The sequence below is a fragment of the Festucalex cinctus genome, chromosome 19, assembly GCF_051991245.1.
Source record: "Festucalex cinctus isolate MCC-2025b chromosome 19, RoL_Fcin_1.0, whole genome shotgun sequence".
Classification (NCBI taxonomy): domain Eukaryota; kingdom Metazoa; phylum Chordata; class Actinopteri; order Syngnathiformes; family Syngnathidae; genus Festucalex; species Festucalex cinctus.
Genome location: NC_135429.1, coordinates 15517935 through 15537606, shown reverse-complemented (window position 1 = coordinate 15537606; position 19672 = coordinate 15517935). Strand labels below are relative to the sequence as shown.

Here is a 19672-nt window from a genome sequence, read left to right as displayed (position 1 = left end):
CCCTGGTACCACAGCTGCTGGTTTCCCGCTGTAAAAACAACTGATTTTCATTATTATTTTTAACTGTATTTATGTTTAATGTGCAATTTATGTACAACATTTTATTACAGCTGCTATTGTTTTGTTTTTGTTGTGTAAGTTGGGCAATATAATCAGAAATGCTGCCATGAAATCGTGCTTTCTTTGTGGCAACAATCTTCTGACTGTTCTCCACCTCTTGCCTACAGAAGTCCCACCAGAGTGCTTTGAAAGTTGAGCAGTGCACACAAAAAGGATGTTCTGCTTTCGAAAATCCAGAACCCAGGACATGGACCTGGACAGAGACTGCGCAGAGGGTGCGACATTTGACTGGCCGCAGCTCTTGAGCAAAACACCAAGAAAACTCAAGCTGGTTGTCGTTTCTGTGGCCTTCTACAACACCTCAGAAAAAGTAGGACATGCATTAGATGTCAATGTTTGACGTTTGACTCCATAAAATGAATGAACCTACCTTGATGGCTAATTTGAACACACGCAATTCTGGGGAAGAAGAAGAACATCATGGACTGACTTCATTTCTCCCTTGCAGGTGTGCCATGTGTTGGACTGCCTGGAGCAGGACTATCAGCGAGAGGACGACTGGTGCGGAGGAGCGGACAATCTCCACCCCAAATGTGAGGCGGAATTGACCCTCAGGATCAGGAAACACTTGGAGCAGAAGGAAGTCTTCCTCAAGGTTCAAATGACACCTGGAAGATAAACGTAGTTGCATTGTGATATCTTTTAATTTAAGTGTTTGTCTTTTTTTGTTACTCAGGCGTGCAGTATGGTCAGTAGAATCACAGAAATCTTCTTGAAGTACATGGAAAGGGACGGTGTCAAGATGGGAATGCAGAGTCACGATGACGCACAAAAGGGAGAAGTTCAAAGTCAGTTTGGACAAAATAATTAATGTATTTAGCAAAACGAAGGGATTCATATAGCCGTAACCAAATGCTGGCATAAGAAAATTGTACAAATCAGTGTCTTTAATTGAGCACAAATTGTCTGTGAAAAATTATTCAAAGCACTACTAGAAAATTGTAAAATATTGTAAATAATTTTAAGAATTGTAAAATGCTGTTTTATCTAATCTTTCATCATCTCAGTTATCCTGATGTGTGGTTTTTATTTTGTTGTCATAGAAATCCTTGCTGACCTGCTGGAGAGAGAAGATCGTGTCCTTAACTTGTGGAACATGAGGAAGGAGAGTTTGGAGCAGTGTCAGAGTTTTGTGGCATTTGAACGTCGGGCCAAACAGGTCAGTTAGAAAACATTCGTCTCTTACTTCCTCATGAGACTCAACCAAAAACATCACACGTCTATTTGTTTGTTTTTAGCTGCTTAGGACCATTCAGGACATGGGTGAGGTTTACCTGTCCACACACCTCTCCACTGGCTCTCGCATCCACAAAAGCAGGCAGGAGCTTTTGCAAGATGGCGAGGACTTGCGCATCATTGCCAAGGTGGGTTGCACGTCACACGCTTGCTTTGACATTTGGATGCAAGCTAGGGGTGAACAATTTTGAAACATAATCTAAATGCGAACACAATTAAATATTGCAATTGCGATGTAATATGTGATTATTTTTTCCAAGGTGCCAAAAAAGTTTTATTAAAAATAAGACATTATAAATGATCATTTCTTTTTCCTTTCTATTGTGTTTGTAATTCACACATTGTTAATAGCAGTAAACTATTTTCCTGTCTAGAAACTTTTCAGTGCAGCAACGTCCAACACAAATATTAATTTCTAATACAAGCATGCAAAAATACTCTTTTTCACTCATCTGCAGGAAACGGAGGAGTGCGTGAAGTTGCTCATCCAACAGGCGGACGACTACTGCGGCAAAGGTCACCGTCACGCTTGCGAGATCAAGAAACGGGCGACCGAATTGGCAAATTGCTTCCAGGACTTTCACCTGCGAATGGACAAACACAACCGCAGCATGGAGAAGAACTTGGGTACCTCGTCCCACGCCAACAAGGCTGTAAGTCGACATTCAGACACTGTCAATTTTACATCATTCAATCTAATTGAATCAAAAGTTGCAAATCCAATTGCCTTACTTTTTTTTGAGTCATTGTCAAAACCAAATTAAAGTAAAAGTACTTAAAAAGTATCTTAGGTCAACAGATTCATTGACCTACATTTCCAGTAAGACAATTATGCATTATGCATTCTGTCTCTCATTTTTCAGATTCAGGATCTCCAACCGGATGTCATTCCTGCCACAGTTCTGGGGTCAAATGTCAAGTTGAGGTTTAACACTCATCAAGTCGACGAGGAGAAAAGAAAGTCTGCACGCAAACAAGTGTAAGTGATTCATGATACTATTTGTGAAGTTGCAAATGCAGTTCAAGACACGAGGGGTGGCTTGATTGAATTCAACTAAGGCAGATTGTGGTTTAGTTATTGACTCATGCAAAATACATTTGCAAGATTTCAGTGCCTTGTTCAATGTTTTTGTTTAGGTTCATCATTGCAGAGCTGATTGAGACGGAGAAGGCGTACGTGCAAGACCTGCGGGAATGCATTGATGTGAGTTTCGCTTCTGTTTACATGTTTTGTTTTGTTTGTTTTTAACGCTAAAAGAAGCTCAAGTGAACTTTTGTGTGACTTCATGCAGATTTACCTGTCGGAGATGACCAACGGGATGGCGGAGATACTTCCAGAAATCCTCAATAAGCAGCATGTCATCTTTGGGAATTTGGAAGATCTTTATGAATTCCACCATAAGTAAGCATTGCAATGACACTTTTTTTTTTCTTTTTCTCCCAGAGGAGCTTTGTCCACTCAGCTAAAATAAAAAAAAGAAAGAAAGCAAAGCAAAATGAGCCCTTATGATGTTGTTATAGCTCCTCCTAGTGTTCAATTAGCTCTTTACACAGAATGGACCAAACAAAATAAATCAGCTTCTCACACTCAATTAGCATTTGTTAAACGTTGCCTACCTCACATTACCATAAACCAGTAATCAAAGATTGTTCATGTTATGGAATGAAAAAGTTTATGCAAATATTTGACTGCAACTGTGCACTCACATTTTGAAATGGATCAACTTTCTCTCTTCCTTCAGCATCTTTCTCACAGCGCTGGAGAAATCTGAATTGACTGAAGACGTTTGCCATTGCTTTGTCACATGGGTATGTATCACTTACTCAATAGTCATAAATGACTCCGAAAGAACCTCGATCCATTTTTTTTTTTTTTTTTTTTTTTTTTTTTTGTAGGCTGAAAAGTTCCAGATGTATGTGGATTATTGCAAGAACCAACCGGACTCCTCTCAGCTCATTCTGGAGCAGCGTGCTGCAAACTATTTCAGTGTAAGTTAATTATCAAGGATAATCACAATGAAACGACATATTTCATTGTCTGACATTCTTTTCTCTCTTTGATGTATTAACAGAACATTCAGAAGAGGCACCAACTGCCCTTCTCAATCGGCTCCTTCTTGATTAAGCCTGTGCAGAGAATCACAAAGTATCAGCTCCTGCTAAAGGTAAACAAATTATTATTATTATTATTCAGTGAATCACAATTTGTCACAGAAAACACTATGTTTAGACCGATTCACGATTGGTGAAAATCTGTGACATAGAGATCATACTGATACATAAAAATGTCTTTTATTAACACATTCACTGCCAGCCCAGCAAAAATGCATTATTTGACGTCTTTTTCCGTCAATGGCAGTCAATGAGTTAAGATGAGATGTAACCAAAATTGACGGATTTTTAAGCAAAATTTGCCTTAAAAAAAGAAAAAAGGAAAAAAGGATGCTGCAATATAATCACAAAATATATTGGCACATTGTGTTAAACACATTCACTGCCCGCCCAGCAAAAATGCATTATTTGACGTCTTTTTCCGTCAATGGCAGTCAATGAGTTAATTTTACCACTCCCACACGCTTTATACACATTTAAACTTAAAGCACACTTTTTTCATGAAAGTGGTGACTGTGCAACATGCATTTTCAAATGTACAGAAAATCACACGTGCTTACAGAGATATTTTTTTGACAGTGTTCATTAAATTAAAGTTAAAAAAAAACACACAAAAACAGAGGAATATCTGGACCACGGCCAATCAGAGGTGGCTCTCCCCCTTCACTCTCTGATTGGTTGAGGCCAAGATACGTATGTCTGTTGCCAAACCATATTAGGCTTTCACTACAGTGTTGAGGAGTGTTGTTTTATCCTAGTTCAGCTTTGGTTGCACTGGTGCAACCTCAGATTTTTTTTTTTTTTTTCAATTGCACCATTGTGAAATTAGGGACCCTGGGGGGGCAAAATGGGTGGACCCCAAAATGGCCGCCCCCTGAGACTGATACCCAGGTGGATTTTCCTGCTTAATTCGCATTCCACAAACGCATTAGTCAGCAGAATTCCGTGTTAAGACTAATGGGGCCACACGCAATATGTTATTTTAAAGAATATTTTTGGCTCGACTTCCCCTTTAAAGACCCTGTAAAGTAAATTCATGAATTTGTTTCTATGTAGAGTACAGGCCAAAAGTTTGGACACATTTTCTTCATCCAATATATTTGCTTTATTCTCATGACTGGTTACTTTGTAGATTCTCACTGAAGGCATCAAAACTTTGTATGAACAGATTGCAAACATATCCAGAGTATACAGTACTACAATACTTTGAGTAGACAACTTGTTTTTTGGTTTTTTTCAGGAGCTGCTAACCTGCTGTGATGAAGAGGAAGGCGAGGTCAAGGAGGCCCTGGAGGTGATGCTCAGCATTCCAAAGAGAGCCAACAATGCCATGCATCTCTCAATGCTGCAAGGTGACAGAACACGGACAGGAAGACCACAATTCATTCAATGTTGAGGTGTCATTTGCTTACATTCCCTTTTTCCTCACTCAGATTTGGATGAGGACATTGAGTCACAAGGCGAGCTGATGTTCCATGATTCCATCCAAATGTGGAGTCCAAAGCCGCTGAGCCCCAGACGGGTGAAAAAGAGGCACGTCTTCCTCTTCCAGAGGTCCCTTGTATTCAGCAAGGAGGTCAAGGACTCCAACGTCGTAGGCAAATACATCTACACGGGCAAACTCTTTGTGAGTCCGATTGAACACGCTTTCCATCGATGCAACATTCCCAATAAAGACTGTCAATCCGTTTTCTCACCAGACCTCCACGTTGGCGTTGAACGAACATATTGATGGAGACCCCTGCAAGTTTGCAATTTGGTTGAGAAGCTCGCCGACGTCGGGCGTCATTGTTATTCAGGTTCGATGTTCTAACATACATCGAAGATTTCACCCATGTGGGATTTCCTCACATTGTACTCACATTAAAGGGGAAGTCAACCCCCCAAAAATTCTTGACAATATGTTCGATATGTAACTTAAAAGTAACTTAAACTTGAGTTACTCGACACAGATGGTAATATTGTAAAGAAACGTTTTACTTTCAAATGCAAGTAACTCGTAATATGGAATATGTTACATTTTGGAAGTAACTTGCCCAACACTGGTCTTAACATTTGACTGTCATCCTAATCAACAGGCATCCAACATGCAGAGCAAGGACGACTGGATCCAACATCTGAGGACGGTGATCCAAGAGCCCTCCATGCACCTGAGATGACCCTGACTGTCGAAGGAGTTTTTCTTTCTCTGTTGTATATATGTTTATATAAAAGTGGTGTATATATATAAAGTGGTGGCCAAACTAAACGATGTGTTTGTGTTTCATGTCAGAGCTCTCAAACTGTCCTACATTGTTGTTACTGTTTGATTCAAGTACTATATTTGTCCACTTGGGGGCGCTTTACTCATATAAACAGTGTTCCTTTTGTTGCAGTGCATATAAGTTTCTTTGCTCCAAACTGATAAAACGAGCCATGTGTGTATTTTATTCCGCCATTATTGTTGTAATATATTCGCAGTTTGTTGATCCTGGAGACAGTTGAACGCGACTCTACTTGTATGTAATGCACTCTGTCAATAATTTCATTGTAAATAATAATAATAATGTGCAAAGTAGGTCAGGATGTTCACAGGCACTTAGTTGGTTATGCATTCTGTTGGGCACATTATGTTCATCATGTAAAGCTAAATTATCATTCTCACTGTATATGAAGATAAAAGGGATCTACAGTACAGTATATACTTTCCGAAGACGTTAATTGTCAAAGTTCGGTGGTGCATTGTTGAGCGACAACATCCATTTAGCGTCCATGAATACGTCAATAAATCCCATGCATGTACCACACGCGTGAACGCGTCTTTTACTGAGCTATGAAGCAACTTCTCTGAAACGTCTCCGGTTTGTTATACTTTTAGGACGTCCACGAATTGAACTACATTACTTGTGCACCCACCAAAACCATCATGACCAAACATCGTGAGTACAATCATCAACATTCTTACCTGGAATTTAATCTTTGGAAATTTACTGGTGGTGAGGTGCCGTAAAAACCCTGAGGAATCGTGTTCCAGAGAAGGAGCTGTTCGACGTGGTGAACCATCACTTTGTCTCTTCTCTCTCCTCTGTCAGTCTCGCGGTTTTGCGGTGCTTATTAGAAAGCATCACATTTACATTTAAATCTCTAAATTCTGTGTGTGTGTGTGTGTGTGTGGGGGGGGGGGGGGGCGTTTAAGTTGGGGTTCAATAGTTTCTGTACATTTTTCAAATTTCACAAAATAAAAAATTAAAACATTAAATTGCCCGACTTTTTTTTACAGTGTGCTAGCAAATTGTGCTTATTAGAAAGCATCACATTTCCATTAAAATCTAGAAATGTGTGTGTGTGGGGGGGGGGTTGCCGTTTAAGTTGGGGTTCAATAGTTTCTGTAAATTTTTTAAATTTCACAAAATGAAAAATTCAAACAAATTGACCGACTTTTTTTTTTTATAGTGTGCTCGCAAATTGTGCTTATTAGAAAGTGTCACATTTCCATTTAAATCTTTTTTTTTTTTTTCCGGGGGAGTTGCCGTTTAAATTGGGGTTCAATAGTTTCTGTAAATTTTTCAAATTTCACAAAATGAAAAATTCAAACTTTAAATTGCCCGACTTTTTTTTTTTTTTTTTTAACAGTGTGCTAGCAAATTGTGCTTATTAGCATCACATTTCCATTTAAGCACCTGAATGGGAAACTTTTATATTTTGAGCTAGCATAGTTCAGTTTTAGTGCATTGTTAAATAAATATGGTTAGTCGTAGTGAGGCAATGAACCGGCCTTCATCTCAGGTTACAACTTGTATGTAATATTCTCCACTGCCGCCTCCTCCCTTCATCCCCCTCTCCCTCTCCTTTCCAGCATAACCTCTGCTGAAGTGGTCTTGACCTTCCTTGCTGCCATCAGTGTGCCTCTTCAGCTTCTATTTACTTATTTAGTTTTTCATGCTTGGCCTTTTCAACGATAATCTGCGGTCCTTCAACTGGATTTTGTTGGAGATCTGCAAAGGCATCCCTCATCCTTGATTTCTTATTTCTCAAGAAAGTGGCTGGTTTCCTCCAACCTTCCTGGAGTGAGGTTTTCGTGACGTTCCCCCGCCATGGATCACTCCCTATTTGGTTGTTTGCGCAGCCCGCACACACCAGCACAGGACATACTTCCTGCCATTACCCAGTTGCCTCTATGCAGCCACAGTGACCTCTCACCTTCCTGTAACTACCAAGAAGGAGAAGACTCAGCTCACAAAGTCCACCTTCCCCAGCGGCAACAACAATCCTGCTACCCTCAGCAAGAAAATGACCCGTGGCTCATCTCTCAGCAGATCTCTTCTCCTCGCGCTCGGAACGGCAACAGATTGCCGCCACTCGAGAACGCCGCTTCAGAATTATCGTCCGGGGATGTAAATTCGTGTGGTACAAAACCCAGTGGGGAACCTACGGGAACATCCTGTGAGGAATACAGTCAGAAGAGTCTGTCATCGGATGAAGCTGACAGGATGACTCCTAAAGGTAAGTTTGTGTAATAGATATCTTCAACTTTTGTTATTACAATTTTATTTATTTGGTTTAAGCATGTATTTAAATCATAAAGTGTTGCAGATTTGCGAATTTGATAATTTGATCAAAAGAGTTAAATGTATGATTTAAGAGTATTTGGTTTATGTCTAAAAAAAAACACGCAAATTGTTTATTCATTGTGTCCACAGAATCATGCAGATTTCCAAACACTCAAATTCCATTTAATGATGTGACCCAAAAGCGATTAAAACACGATTGTTTTGTTTAAATCTGGAACTTGGCTCCTCACAAAGGCAACATAGAGGTCATGACCTCTTCCTCCTTAGCGCCGTACTGTATTGGTTGAATTCCAGTTAAAAAAATAAATAAATAAATCAAGTGTTGGATCATTGGCATAAAATCTCATTCTGGTTATTTTTTTTAAAGGCTTGTATGTGAACAATTGCACTATAAATCATTGAACAGTAAAAGAGACTAAAAAGGAAATATCCGAGAATGTTGGTGTTTAAATCATTTATCAACACTGACAAGCGGTTTTGGAGATCATGCCATGTGGAGAATTTTCAGATTCCCCGAGAGAGACGTTGTGTTGACCGAGAAACTGAAGCTCTGTGAAAAAAAAAAAAATATGAGGAAGCTGCCAGCAGCAGAAAACCACATTAATTTTTTTTTTTTTTTTAGCTCTAAGTTATTTGGCACTGAAGCTAAAGTATTATGGCAATTTTTTTTTCTTCAGACATATCTGTATAAATGGACTATGATTTTTAAATATGCACAAATCAGCATCCAATTCCTAACTACAGGAAATTATTTTTTTAAGTAACTTCAAAAAGGAAAGCATGTTTTGATGTGTTGCATTTTGTGTACTTTGGTAGTAAGCGTTGACAAAGAATTGATTTAGTTTGCAAAAGAGCATTGAAGTTGAATAAATACATATTGAAACTGTATAATCTTTATAGATCACAACCAAAACATTTCCAAATCCTGTGTTTTCTTATTAGAACAGCACCCCCCTTTTTACTCTGCTCCCCCACACTTTGGTCGACTAACTGGAAAATGTTCTGCTTTTCATTTCAGAGTCCCAAGACGGGGGCTATAAGTCAGACATGATCAACAAGCCCAGAAAGGAACGCACAGCCTTCACAAAAGAACAGATTCAGGAACTGGAGTCCGAGTTCGCGCACCGCAACTATTTGACCAGACTGAGACGTTATGAAATAGCAGTCAACCTCGACCTGACGGAACGACAGGTACGGTACTTGTTTGTTTGTACAACCCCTAGCAAAAGGTATGGAATCACCAGTCTTGGACGAGCACTCACTCAGACGTTTTATTCTGTAGATCAAACTCAGATAAAAAGCATGAAACAGTCATAAGGTAATTCCAAAGTGCAACATCTTGGCTTTCAGAAACACTAAAAGAAATGAAGAAAAAACATTGTGCTGGTCATTGAATGTTAGTTTTATAGAGCAAGTGCAGGGTAATAAATATGGGATCACTCCATTCTGATGAAAAAAAAATGGAATCATGAAAAACAGAAAGAAAAACAATCAAAACACATGACTAGTATTTAGTGGCACCACCTCTGGCTTTTATGACAGCTTGCAGTCTTTGAGGCATGACTTGATGAGTGACAAACAGTATTCTTCATCAATCTGCTGCCAACTCTCTTTGATTGCAGTTGCCAGATCATCTTTGCAGGTGGGAGCCTTGATGTGGACCTTTTTTTTTTTTTTTAATTTCCACCACAGGTTTTCAATTGGGTTGAGATCTGGGCTATTTACAGGCCATGACAATGACTGGATGCGTCTTTCTCCAAGGAAGGCTTTCACAGTTTTTGCTCTGTGGTATCTTGGAAAATGATTTCATCATCCCCAAACATTATTTCAATTGAAGGGAAAGAAAGCTGCCCAAAATGTCAATGTAAACTTTTGCATTTATTGAAGATTTAACCCCAGTGCCTTTGCCTGACATGCAGCCCCATATCATCAAGGACTGTGGGAATTTGGAAGTTTTCTTTAGGCAGTCCTCTTTGTAAATCTCACAGGAACGGCACCAAACAAAAGTTCCAGAGTCATCGCCTGGTCCCATGCAGATTCGTGACTCATCACTGAAGATAACCTTCATCCAGTCATCCACAGTCCATGATTGCCTCTCCTTAGCCCATTGCAGTCTTGTTCTTTTTTGTTTAAGCGTCAATGATGGTTTCCTTTAAGCTTTCCTCTATATAAATCCCATTTCCTTGAAGCGATTTTGCAGAATTCTGTCACATACACTGACTCCAGCTTCCTCCCATTTCTTCTTCATTTGTCTTGTTGTGCATTTTCTGTTTTCAAGACATATGGCCTTTAGTTGTTTGTCTTGACGCTTAGATGTCTTCCTTGGTCTACCAGTACGCTTGACTTTAACAACCTTCCCAAGCTGTTTGTACCTGGTCCAGATCTTCGATACAGCTGACTGTGGCCAGCCCACATCTTTGGCAACCATACGTGTAGAGTTACCTTCTTCAAGAAGTTTGATAATCCTGTCTTTGGTCTCAAGAGACATCTCCCTTGTTGGAGCCATGATTCTGCCAATCCACTTGGTCCAGCAGCCCTACAAGGTGTGATAACTGCACTGTTTTTAACTGCTGACTAACGAGCAGATGACATTTGAGGCAGGTGCCCAATTAAGGAAAGGAAATTGACTGGGTGTGTCCTTATTTTCTGCTCAAAATGGAGTGATTCCATATTTTTTTTTTCCTCAGAATGTAGTGATTCCATATTTATTTCCCCGCACTTGCTCTATAAAAGTAACGTTTACTGACCAGCACAATGTTTTTCTTAATTTCTTTTAGTGTTTCTAAATACCAAGATGTTGCACTTTGGAATGACCTTACGACTGTTTCATGCTTTTTATCTGAGTTTGATCTACAGAATAAAACGTATGAGTGAGTTTGACTGGTGATTCCATACTTTTTGCTAGGGGTAGTATTAGGGAGAGTCAGAAGCATAGAAACACTTTCAAATGTATTATTAATTTTGCTGCAAGTAAAAATCCTTGATTTGTATTGACACTGTTTGGCAACACAAGTACATTTATTTTTTTTTAGTGGTTTACATTTCATCAATATGGGACCAGTTCCCTCTCAAAGTTCTCATTTACCAATCATCACCCTGGAATTGGCTGCCATTCTATAATCAGTCGTAATCTGATTACCGTATTTTTTCATTTGTGCAATCCAGCAGTATAATTATGGAGTAGGCTAACCAAAAATGTGCATACTCATTATTTACTGGCTATTAAGATCTGCAACCAAGAAGTGATTGTTTATCATACTGTCAATGATCAGGGTTTTGTGGAATAAAATGCACAGACCCAACAGAACCCAACACACCCATAATGCAAGTAGGAACAAACAAACAAAAAACAACATTTTGCTAATCTTAATTTACTATAAAATGCCATTTTTTTGTCGTTGCTTTTCATTTGTGTAGTACCTATAGCCCATGCACTGATTCACTAGTTACAAGAACACAATATTCTGTGGGCCTTGCAAGTCAAAAATGGCTGGTATTGAAGGGGTTTCTCCAATGAAAATAGCTAAGATTCAATGAGTTAAGGTATTAGCGTTATTTAGAATGATTTTTATTCTTATTTTATTATTTTTTATTTTATGACCTCTACTTCGCGGAAATTCACCTACCATGGGTGGGTGCGGAATGTGTCCCCCGTGAAAATGAATATATAATTTTGCTTTCTTCTGAGTGCAAAGTTTACTCTGTTTAGACTGGGACCGAATAGGCTATATTATATATAGAATTTTTTTTTTTTTTTTGAGTTTCTCTTATATATATATATATATATATATATAAATGACAATTTCTCAGTAAGCAGCAAGGCTTTGAAATCATTTAATCAGTAAAATCTAAAGGGCAAAACATTATGCTAGCAAACGGTTTTAGCTCTCCCTCCCCTGCACACTGATTTTTGTGTAAAAAATGCTGGGCTGGTAGCTGCGTAATGTTTTCTACATATTGCTAAGCATTGTTGTTAATTTTGCACAAAACGTCATCAGGGAGTGCACAAACATTTCTACCTGTCTGTTATGACTCACCTAACTACAGAGTCAGTTCGCCTAGCCCACCCGAGAGCAGAGTGAGGTTAATTGGTATATAGAAAATGGATAAATGGATGGCTGGATGATGGAAAACTGATTTTCACAAAAGGGTGAAATGAAAGCTACTCAACTGCCAGCTCTGCGAGTTTGTTTACCTGCCGATTGAGTAGAAGCACCTGTGACTAAAGCCAAACTGTGACAGGGTTTTTGGTTTTTTTTTTTTATTCTCTGGAGCTGGATTTGACACCTCTGCCTGCAACATTAGAACCAAGAGTGCAAAGAAATAAAGAATCTTATTTCATATGCTTATTTAATAGGACGAGAGGTTTTGGATGAGCAGTGACTGCCCATAATAACTGATTGGATTTGTGATTCCCCTCAGGTGAAGGTGTGGTTCCAGAACAGGAGGATGAAGTGGAAGCGGGTGAAGTGTGGCCAACAGGGGGCAGAAGCACTCGAGAGAGAACTGAAGAATGTCAAAAAGGGGATATTGTTGCCGTCTGAGATTTTGGGTATCGAAGGACTCCAACGCTCAGAAAGCTCACCCACAACACTGACAGATGATGAGAGCCCAGACAGCGACCTGAGCTCAGAACATCCTTACTCATGACCTGTGGTCTCAGTCAAAAAATAAATAAATAAATGTTGCTAGAAAGTGTACAATATGTGATGGACTGTTCAGGCATGATAATTTGTACATCCAGATTTTTTTTCTTTAATTTGGGAATCATTGCTAGTAGGGGTGTGAATTGCCTAGTACCTGACGATTCGATTCGTATCACGATTCACAGGTCACGATTCGATTCGATGCCGATTAATCCCGATACGAATTTATAAGTCGATTGTTGCGATTTTTTTTCATTCAAATTTAGAAAATACTAATCAGTAAGCTTGTAGAGTGTAAGATTTATATGAAAATGTATTATTTATTTATCTGAAATTTCAGTCTTATAGAGGTTGTAATCTGTTTCATGTTTGAACAGCATTAAAATAAAATATTAAGGCTTAATGTTCCGTTCATATAACATTCTTCCATGCTCAAGGTGTGAATCCTAACCCGAAGTCAGACGTTTTGTTGAATATTTATCCATTAAAAATGGAAGTTTAAAAATCGATTCACACACACACACACACACACACACACAAAAAGGCAATGATGATAAGACGTTGAATCTGTAAGACTACCGAATGAACAATTCTGAGCTCTTAAAAAAAAAAATAATAATCGGTTTTTTTTTTTATTGAATCGATTCGAGAATTGTGCGATGTAGTATCGCGATATATCGCCGAATCGATTTTTTTTAACACCCCTAATTGCTAGATATATCAACTCTGCATTGACGATAAGCCAGTCTAACATTTGAGGTGGATTGGTTGGGTTTTGTTAACAAAGCCACGTGTAAGAATTTAATTACTCACTGTATTAGTTACTACTGTATTATGCTATCTTTTGTTTTTAAAAAAAATGCTGGATTCATTCTATTCCATTAGATATGTTTCATATTAGTGACTGTTCTGTGCCCCAGCCACAAGGCTAGCTAGGTCTGCTAATACCAGTTAAATTGGAAATACTTGGTCCCCTGGCTTTTGTGGCGTTCTTTACGATAGCTGAAGCACAAATCACAACATTGTGCACCTTATTTGGAGTGCCAACACTACATCAGCTCCACCTACATCTAGCAGTAGCAGTCTACAGTAGTTAGCAGTTGGCTACTTGGGTCGTCAACCCGGAAGCAGAGACGATTCATGGAACCGTTCAACGTTCTGGCGTTCACCTACATGCGTACAGAGTCAGGCTATGACGTTATTCTTATGGCCCATTCTCCAGGCATGACCAATCAACCCGCGCTTACTCAAATTGTAATCATCCCTAAATGTTTAACAGTTTAACAGTTGGACTGAGCACACATTGATTAGTCGTGTCTGGAGATCTGCGTTCAGTAAACCACTGTCACACATGCGCTAGAAGATAGAAAGATTTTTTTGGGGTGTTTGTGTGACAGGACGAGGTGGCCCACACCTTATACGCTCCGCTAACATTCTATGAAAAACGAATGAAGGGTATTATAACTGCAGCAATGCTACTATACCACTAGCAAACAGTTGTTTACTGTACTGCTGGAGAAGCATGGATGTAAACAACAAATTTGTACACTATACACAACTATACTGTGTACACTCTTTGAAAACTGGTTGTATACACAGATTTGTTTAATGGTGTTTTTCACTGGATATAAATTTTTTATTGAATTAACTCATTCACTCCCAGCCATTTTCACAGAAGCAATCCCGTTCGCTCCCGGCCGTTTTACTTAATTTGAACTGATTTCGCAAGGCTCACAGAATATTGTGTTCAATTGCTATAAAAGCATGGAATCTATCAAAAGAAAGATTCAAGTCTCTTCTTTCATCAGGAAAAAAAGTATACGTTTCTATCTGTTACCGTTTTGCAGCAATTAGCATTAGAAGAGAGCTAAGTTTCATCAGTTTTCACAAATCTATTGAAAATTCTAAGTAATTTAGCTTTTTTTCTAGATGGCCCTGGTTGATCTCCTTTACTCTGCTGCCACCTGCTGGCCCTTTGTGTAATAACTACCTTTTCTGCAACCGTTCCTTGCAGTTGAGAGGCTGCATCAAAGCCTTCTGTATGCTTTAGCATAAAAAAACAAAAAACAAAAAAACAAAAACAAAAAAAACGTATCAATACGTCTTTGGGACACTTAAAACATTAAAAAAACATTTACATGTTATTGGGAGCAAATGAATTAATGATGTTTTACCCGTTTACTTTCTGTTTCTGATAAATAAATGAAGAAATTTAATGAAATTTTAAGGAAAAATACTACATTGAAAAAACACCTGTATTTGGCCCAGCATAATAAAATGAGTCAAAGTTGTCATTTTATTTCGAATGAATGGCAAGAGACCAATCGGAGGCTAGTATTTTGGGGTCAAGTATTCTAGCACAGTGACAGTTGCTATGCTAGTAGTGTTCAATACAATTGTTTCTGGAAAATTCCCAGAATTCTCAGCATAATACTATCTTTATCTTCTTATGATGTAGAAGTACGAAATTAGCCAAATGAAATTTTCAGTTTTATACTGAAACCTGTATTTTGTGGATTCCCTGCTTGGATATCAACTACAATTACAAGCTAATAAGTGGTTGTTTTGTCACACTTTGAAATAATTACTGACTTCATGGTTGATTACCTTTTACAAAATGTGATTTTTGAAGACTTCACAATGTTTATTTCATAAAAATGAAACATTTTATCAATGAAAGCGGTACATACAAGTTTCTGAAAATGTATCTGTGATGAAGTAAATTCCTGTTGCTAACAGTGAGGCTAACGAGCAACCAATGCACAAAGTTCTTCAGCCAATGACTGGTTGAATTTCAAGGGTGAAAGAACTCTAATGGAAAAATTCCAGTGTCACTACAGAATAGCATTCACTAACAGTAATTTATTTTTGTATAGCAAAGCAACCTGTAGTTGTGATTACACTTGTTTGATTAGATTTTATTGGGCGTATCATATAGATTGATGGAGCCGAATTTAGTTCTCTTTGATTGGTTTAAATAATTTTCTAATGAGTTGTATGTAAGTATTGTCATGACTCGGGTCATGCAAGGGTTATGCTTACTCTCATGACTAGGATCATGCAAGGGTTATGCTTACTCTCATGACGAGGGTCATGCAAGGGTTATGTTTACTGTCATGACTAGGGTCGTGCAAAGGTTATGTTTGGGTCATGACCATTTGGTCAAGTGTCTGTTTTGAACTGATGTAACCAGCATTTAGTTTCAAATGGTAAGACACGATGTGATGTCAGAAGCTATGTGATGTCAGGAATCTTTATTTATCTGGTCAACAGCCAATCAGATAATACCAAGTCAGTCCTGTTACCCACATGTCTAGCCACAGCCAATCAGATCGATTCACTGTCTATATAAGCCTGTCTGAGAAGTGTGTGTTTGTGTCAGATTATTACCTCTGTTCCTCTGTGCAACTCCACGGCCCAAGTTAGCTTAGCGTCTCGTGATCCTCGATGCCTTCTCCTTGTTTCTGGTCTAGTCAAGTTAGTTCCTCGCCTTTTGATATTATGCGAATAAAGTGTTAAACTCTTATTTGTGTCTGTGTTTTTGGGATCCAACCCCAGAACATAACAGTAATCATTTATTCTGAGGTGGATTTCACTTGATCCATAATTTTCCTTCACTGGATTTGGCTTGTGTTCATATTGGGGAGATGTGTTTTTAACACGTGGGCATGTGATTAGGTTCTTTCATTAAATTTAGTGCCTTGATTTTTCCGCTTGTTTCATTATTAATGACTGTCCTCTGTTCCAGCCTTGAGACTCCCAAGACCACACATTTATAAGAACAAAAAATGTAATTGTTATGACTTCATTTGAGACTGTTTAAATTGTAGCCTGTGAACCAAAGCTGTAATCTCACTAGTTGAAGCTTTGGTGTGATCCAGCTGGAGCTGTTAATTTTTTTTCTACTTTGCTCCGGAGATAAACAACAGAAGACAAATTTTATCGGGAAAATTATTTCACCACCTGCCACTGGCTGACTACGACTCCATTGTGTACGCTTGCCCAACCTCGGCTGGGACAGGCTCAAGCACACCCACGACCCTAAAGCGGGACCAAATACACATGGACTAACAAGACAACGAGATACACTTGGACCAGACAAAGACCAAACAATACAAAATAAAATCCAAGAAGGTCAAAGGCAGATCATAACGGAACACTGTTGTTATGGCACAGGTTCCAGACATCCCCAAAACGAGTACACGGCTTGTCCAGGTTCTTCTGGAGGTCGAACAGAACGGCAAGAGGAAGAGGTCCAGTCTGGCTATGCTACGCTACACTACTATTGCATGGATCAACAACATTCAGAAATGTAGTAATGAATAGTATGAGTTTGATTCATTCATTGGTGGTAATAGGTGAATTCATCCATTTCTTTTCTATCAAGTTGGCAAATGAAACAAGTTGGTCTACTGACATGATGGAAAACAGTAACAGAAATAGAGCAGAACCACCACATGGGAAAAACAAAACAAAAGCAAAATGGACCTCATCGGTGATCAGCATTTGGAAATTTAAAAAAAAAAAAAAAAAAAAAAAATAAAGTCCCTGAAGTGGCTGCAAAGAAAAAAAATCATCAGAATTGCAAGCCAGGTTTGTGTTGTTGGACAAAAATAAAGAAGCCTAAAGTTTGAGACTCGTCACAGTGTCTGTGATCTCACAGGAACTTTCTACTTTGACCTAAATTGGAGCAATTTCTCTTGAGCAGGAAGGGGCATGCTGTCATTGCAGCACACTATGCCAAGATCAACGCAGCCAGTTCAAGACTTTTCCACATTTGCCGGCAGGGCTTGTTTTGTTTTCCGAACTAAATCATTTGAAATGATTTACAATTGTGCACTGGTGCTGATTGGTGAGCCACAATGAAGAAGCATTCAACTGGAATGAACAGCGAGGAAATTAAATCTCGTGACTGTAGAGAAGAAAAACAATTTAGAAAAATATGTTTAGAAAAATTCATTTGCCTGGGATGGATTTCTCACAGCAGTGACCAACACTTGCGGACATTCTAAAGGCAGTCAAAATAATACTGACCATCTGCAAAGTGTCTAGACCTGCTTAATGTTTAATCAATGAATAGTGTGACTGGAATATCAGCACCATGAAGGTGAGATAGTGACTTTGACTTGGGATGCATGTACAGTGTGACCTTTTCATGGATGCTAGTCAACTAAAACAACTACTGGCGCTGAAAAAGATTGCATTGAAAAATACAAACACTAAAATACAAATACAATTGCGCTCATTGAGTCAGCTTACTTTAAATAACATTGGATTAATTGTTTTTCTGGTTCATTCTTCTTCTCTCCACATTCCTCGAGCTAGAAGTGAGAAGTAAGCTCACAAATGGTGCTGTTGAGAGCACAGATGACTACAGCGCTATTTATCAGACTTACACCATTTATTAATTTGGAGAACAACACTCAGTTTTCATGCTGTCCTCTCTGTTAAACTTTATCAGGCCCTTTCACGGTCATAAACAGAATTTTTGTGTGTGTGTGGAAATAAAAAAAGAACCTGGACATACATTCACAGTGACAACGCAATAGGAAATTATTAATATAATTGTGACAGTAGAGTTGAAATGGACTCATTCGATGACCCCATAGAGGGAATCAGACCGAAACATTAAGCACAGAGGGAAAGAAAGAAAGAAAGAGAAAGAAAGAAAGAAAGAAAGAAAGAACAAAAGAAAGAAAAGAAAGAAATAACAAAAGAAAGAAAAGAAAGAACAGAAAGAACAGAAAGAAAGAAAAGAAAGAAAAGAAAGAAAGAAAAGAAAGAAAGAAAAGAAAGAAAGAAAAGAAAGAAAGAAAAGAAAGAAAGAAAAGAAAGAAAGAAAAGAAAGAACAAAAGAAAGAAAGAAAAGAAAGAACAAAAGAAAGAACAAAAGAAAGAACAAAAGAAAGAACAAAAGAAAGAAAGAAACCTCAACTAAACAGCTGGTAGGTGATTTAACCGATGTTTTAAACCAGTGGTGTCCAAACTATGGCACAAGGGGCCATTTGTGGACCGCCATCCATTTTTTTAAGCGGCCCGCGACATATACTAAAAATGACATCTGCTACTAATACATTTATTTTATTATACTGTAGAGCTGTTCTAAATACGCAAATGAACCGTTTACAATTTAAAAAAAAAAAGTAACGTTTCTCTTCATCAAGATTGCTATGAATAAGGATCAGTGTTTTAAGTGGGCCGGAACGCACCGGTACGGAGCACTTCTAAAAATCTCACTTGAGCGTTCAGGTACTTCTCAACGTGCAAAGAACGTACGATCGGCGTTCCGGTACGCTCAACAGTGCATGTTTTTATCCCCAAAAGCTGTTCCGGCGAGCGCCACTCATCCACGGACTTGCATATAGTACGGAAGTCCTGCGCTCATCACATTAACATGCACACGCATACTCCAGAACTTTTACACATCTCTGCTTTGTGACAGAAGCGCACTTACGTCGTTCAAGTCGGCCGCTGTAAACGTGATGCTAGCGAACCTGAGTGAGTGTGTTGAACCATAGTTCTTGAGTTTAAAAAATGAAATAAAAACGCAACCATGCTGTCCCAGCTCAAAGCTTCAATAAGACTACGGTCAGACGGTGGATTCGCACAGGCTGATACAGCACGGATGTAAAAATAAACGGCTGCTCATGCTGTAGCGAGAAGGGAAGCCTGCTGCGGCCATCTTGCGTTGCCACACCTATCTGACCTACTGTAAGTTAAACACATTATTGACTTTTGACGTTATTTTCTTCCTTTATAAGGAAAATACCACTGTGTGTGGCGTACGGTTGTACCAATAAGTATAAAATAAGTGTGGGAGAAGCTCTAAATGCAGATTTCATCAGTAAGAATGTGAATAAATTCCATCCATCCATTTTCTTGACCGCTTATTCCTCACAAGGGTCGCGGGGGGTGCTGGCGCCTATCTCAGCTCTGGGCAGCAGGCAGGGGACACTCTGGACTGGTTGCCAGCCAATCGCAGGGCACACAGAACACAGAGACAAACAA

General features: G+C 38.8%; 2 protein-coding genes across 2 annotated transcripts; both read left to right on the top strand.

Moving 5' to 3' along the window:
- Nucleotides 1-371: 371 nt before the first annotated feature.
- LOC144007625 (triple functional domain protein-like) lies at nucleotides 372-5716 on the top strand. The gene is made up of 16 exons (XM_077507424.1): nucleotides 372-430; nucleotides 569-715; nucleotides 797-908; nucleotides 1164-1279; nucleotides 1359-1484; nucleotides 1815-2009; nucleotides 2220-2335; nucleotides 2494-2560; nucleotides 2649-2758; nucleotides 3099-3165; nucleotides 3253-3345; nucleotides 3429-3521; nucleotides 4709-4820; nucleotides 4902-5095; nucleotides 5169-5267; nucleotides 5547-5716. Exons 3-16 carry the CDS (start codon nucleotides 806-808, stop codon nucleotides 5625-5627), a joined length of 1572 nt encoding a protein of 523 aa, XP_077363550.1. The 5' UTR covers nucleotides 372-430; nucleotides 569-715; nucleotides 797-805; the 3' UTR covers nucleotides 5628-5716.
- A 1825-nt stretch (nucleotides 5717-7541) lies between these two features.
- On the top strand, nucleotides 7542-12668 carry LOC144007773 (homeobox protein MOX-2-like). The gene is made up of 3 exons (XM_077507648.1): nucleotides 7542-7950; nucleotides 9037-9209; nucleotides 12441-12668. The coding sequence occupies exons 1-3, from the start codon at nucleotides 7542-7544 to the stop codon at nucleotides 12666-12668; spliced, it is 810 nt and encodes a 269-aa protein (XP_077363774.1).
- Nucleotides 12669-19672: the final 7004 nt, after the last annotated feature.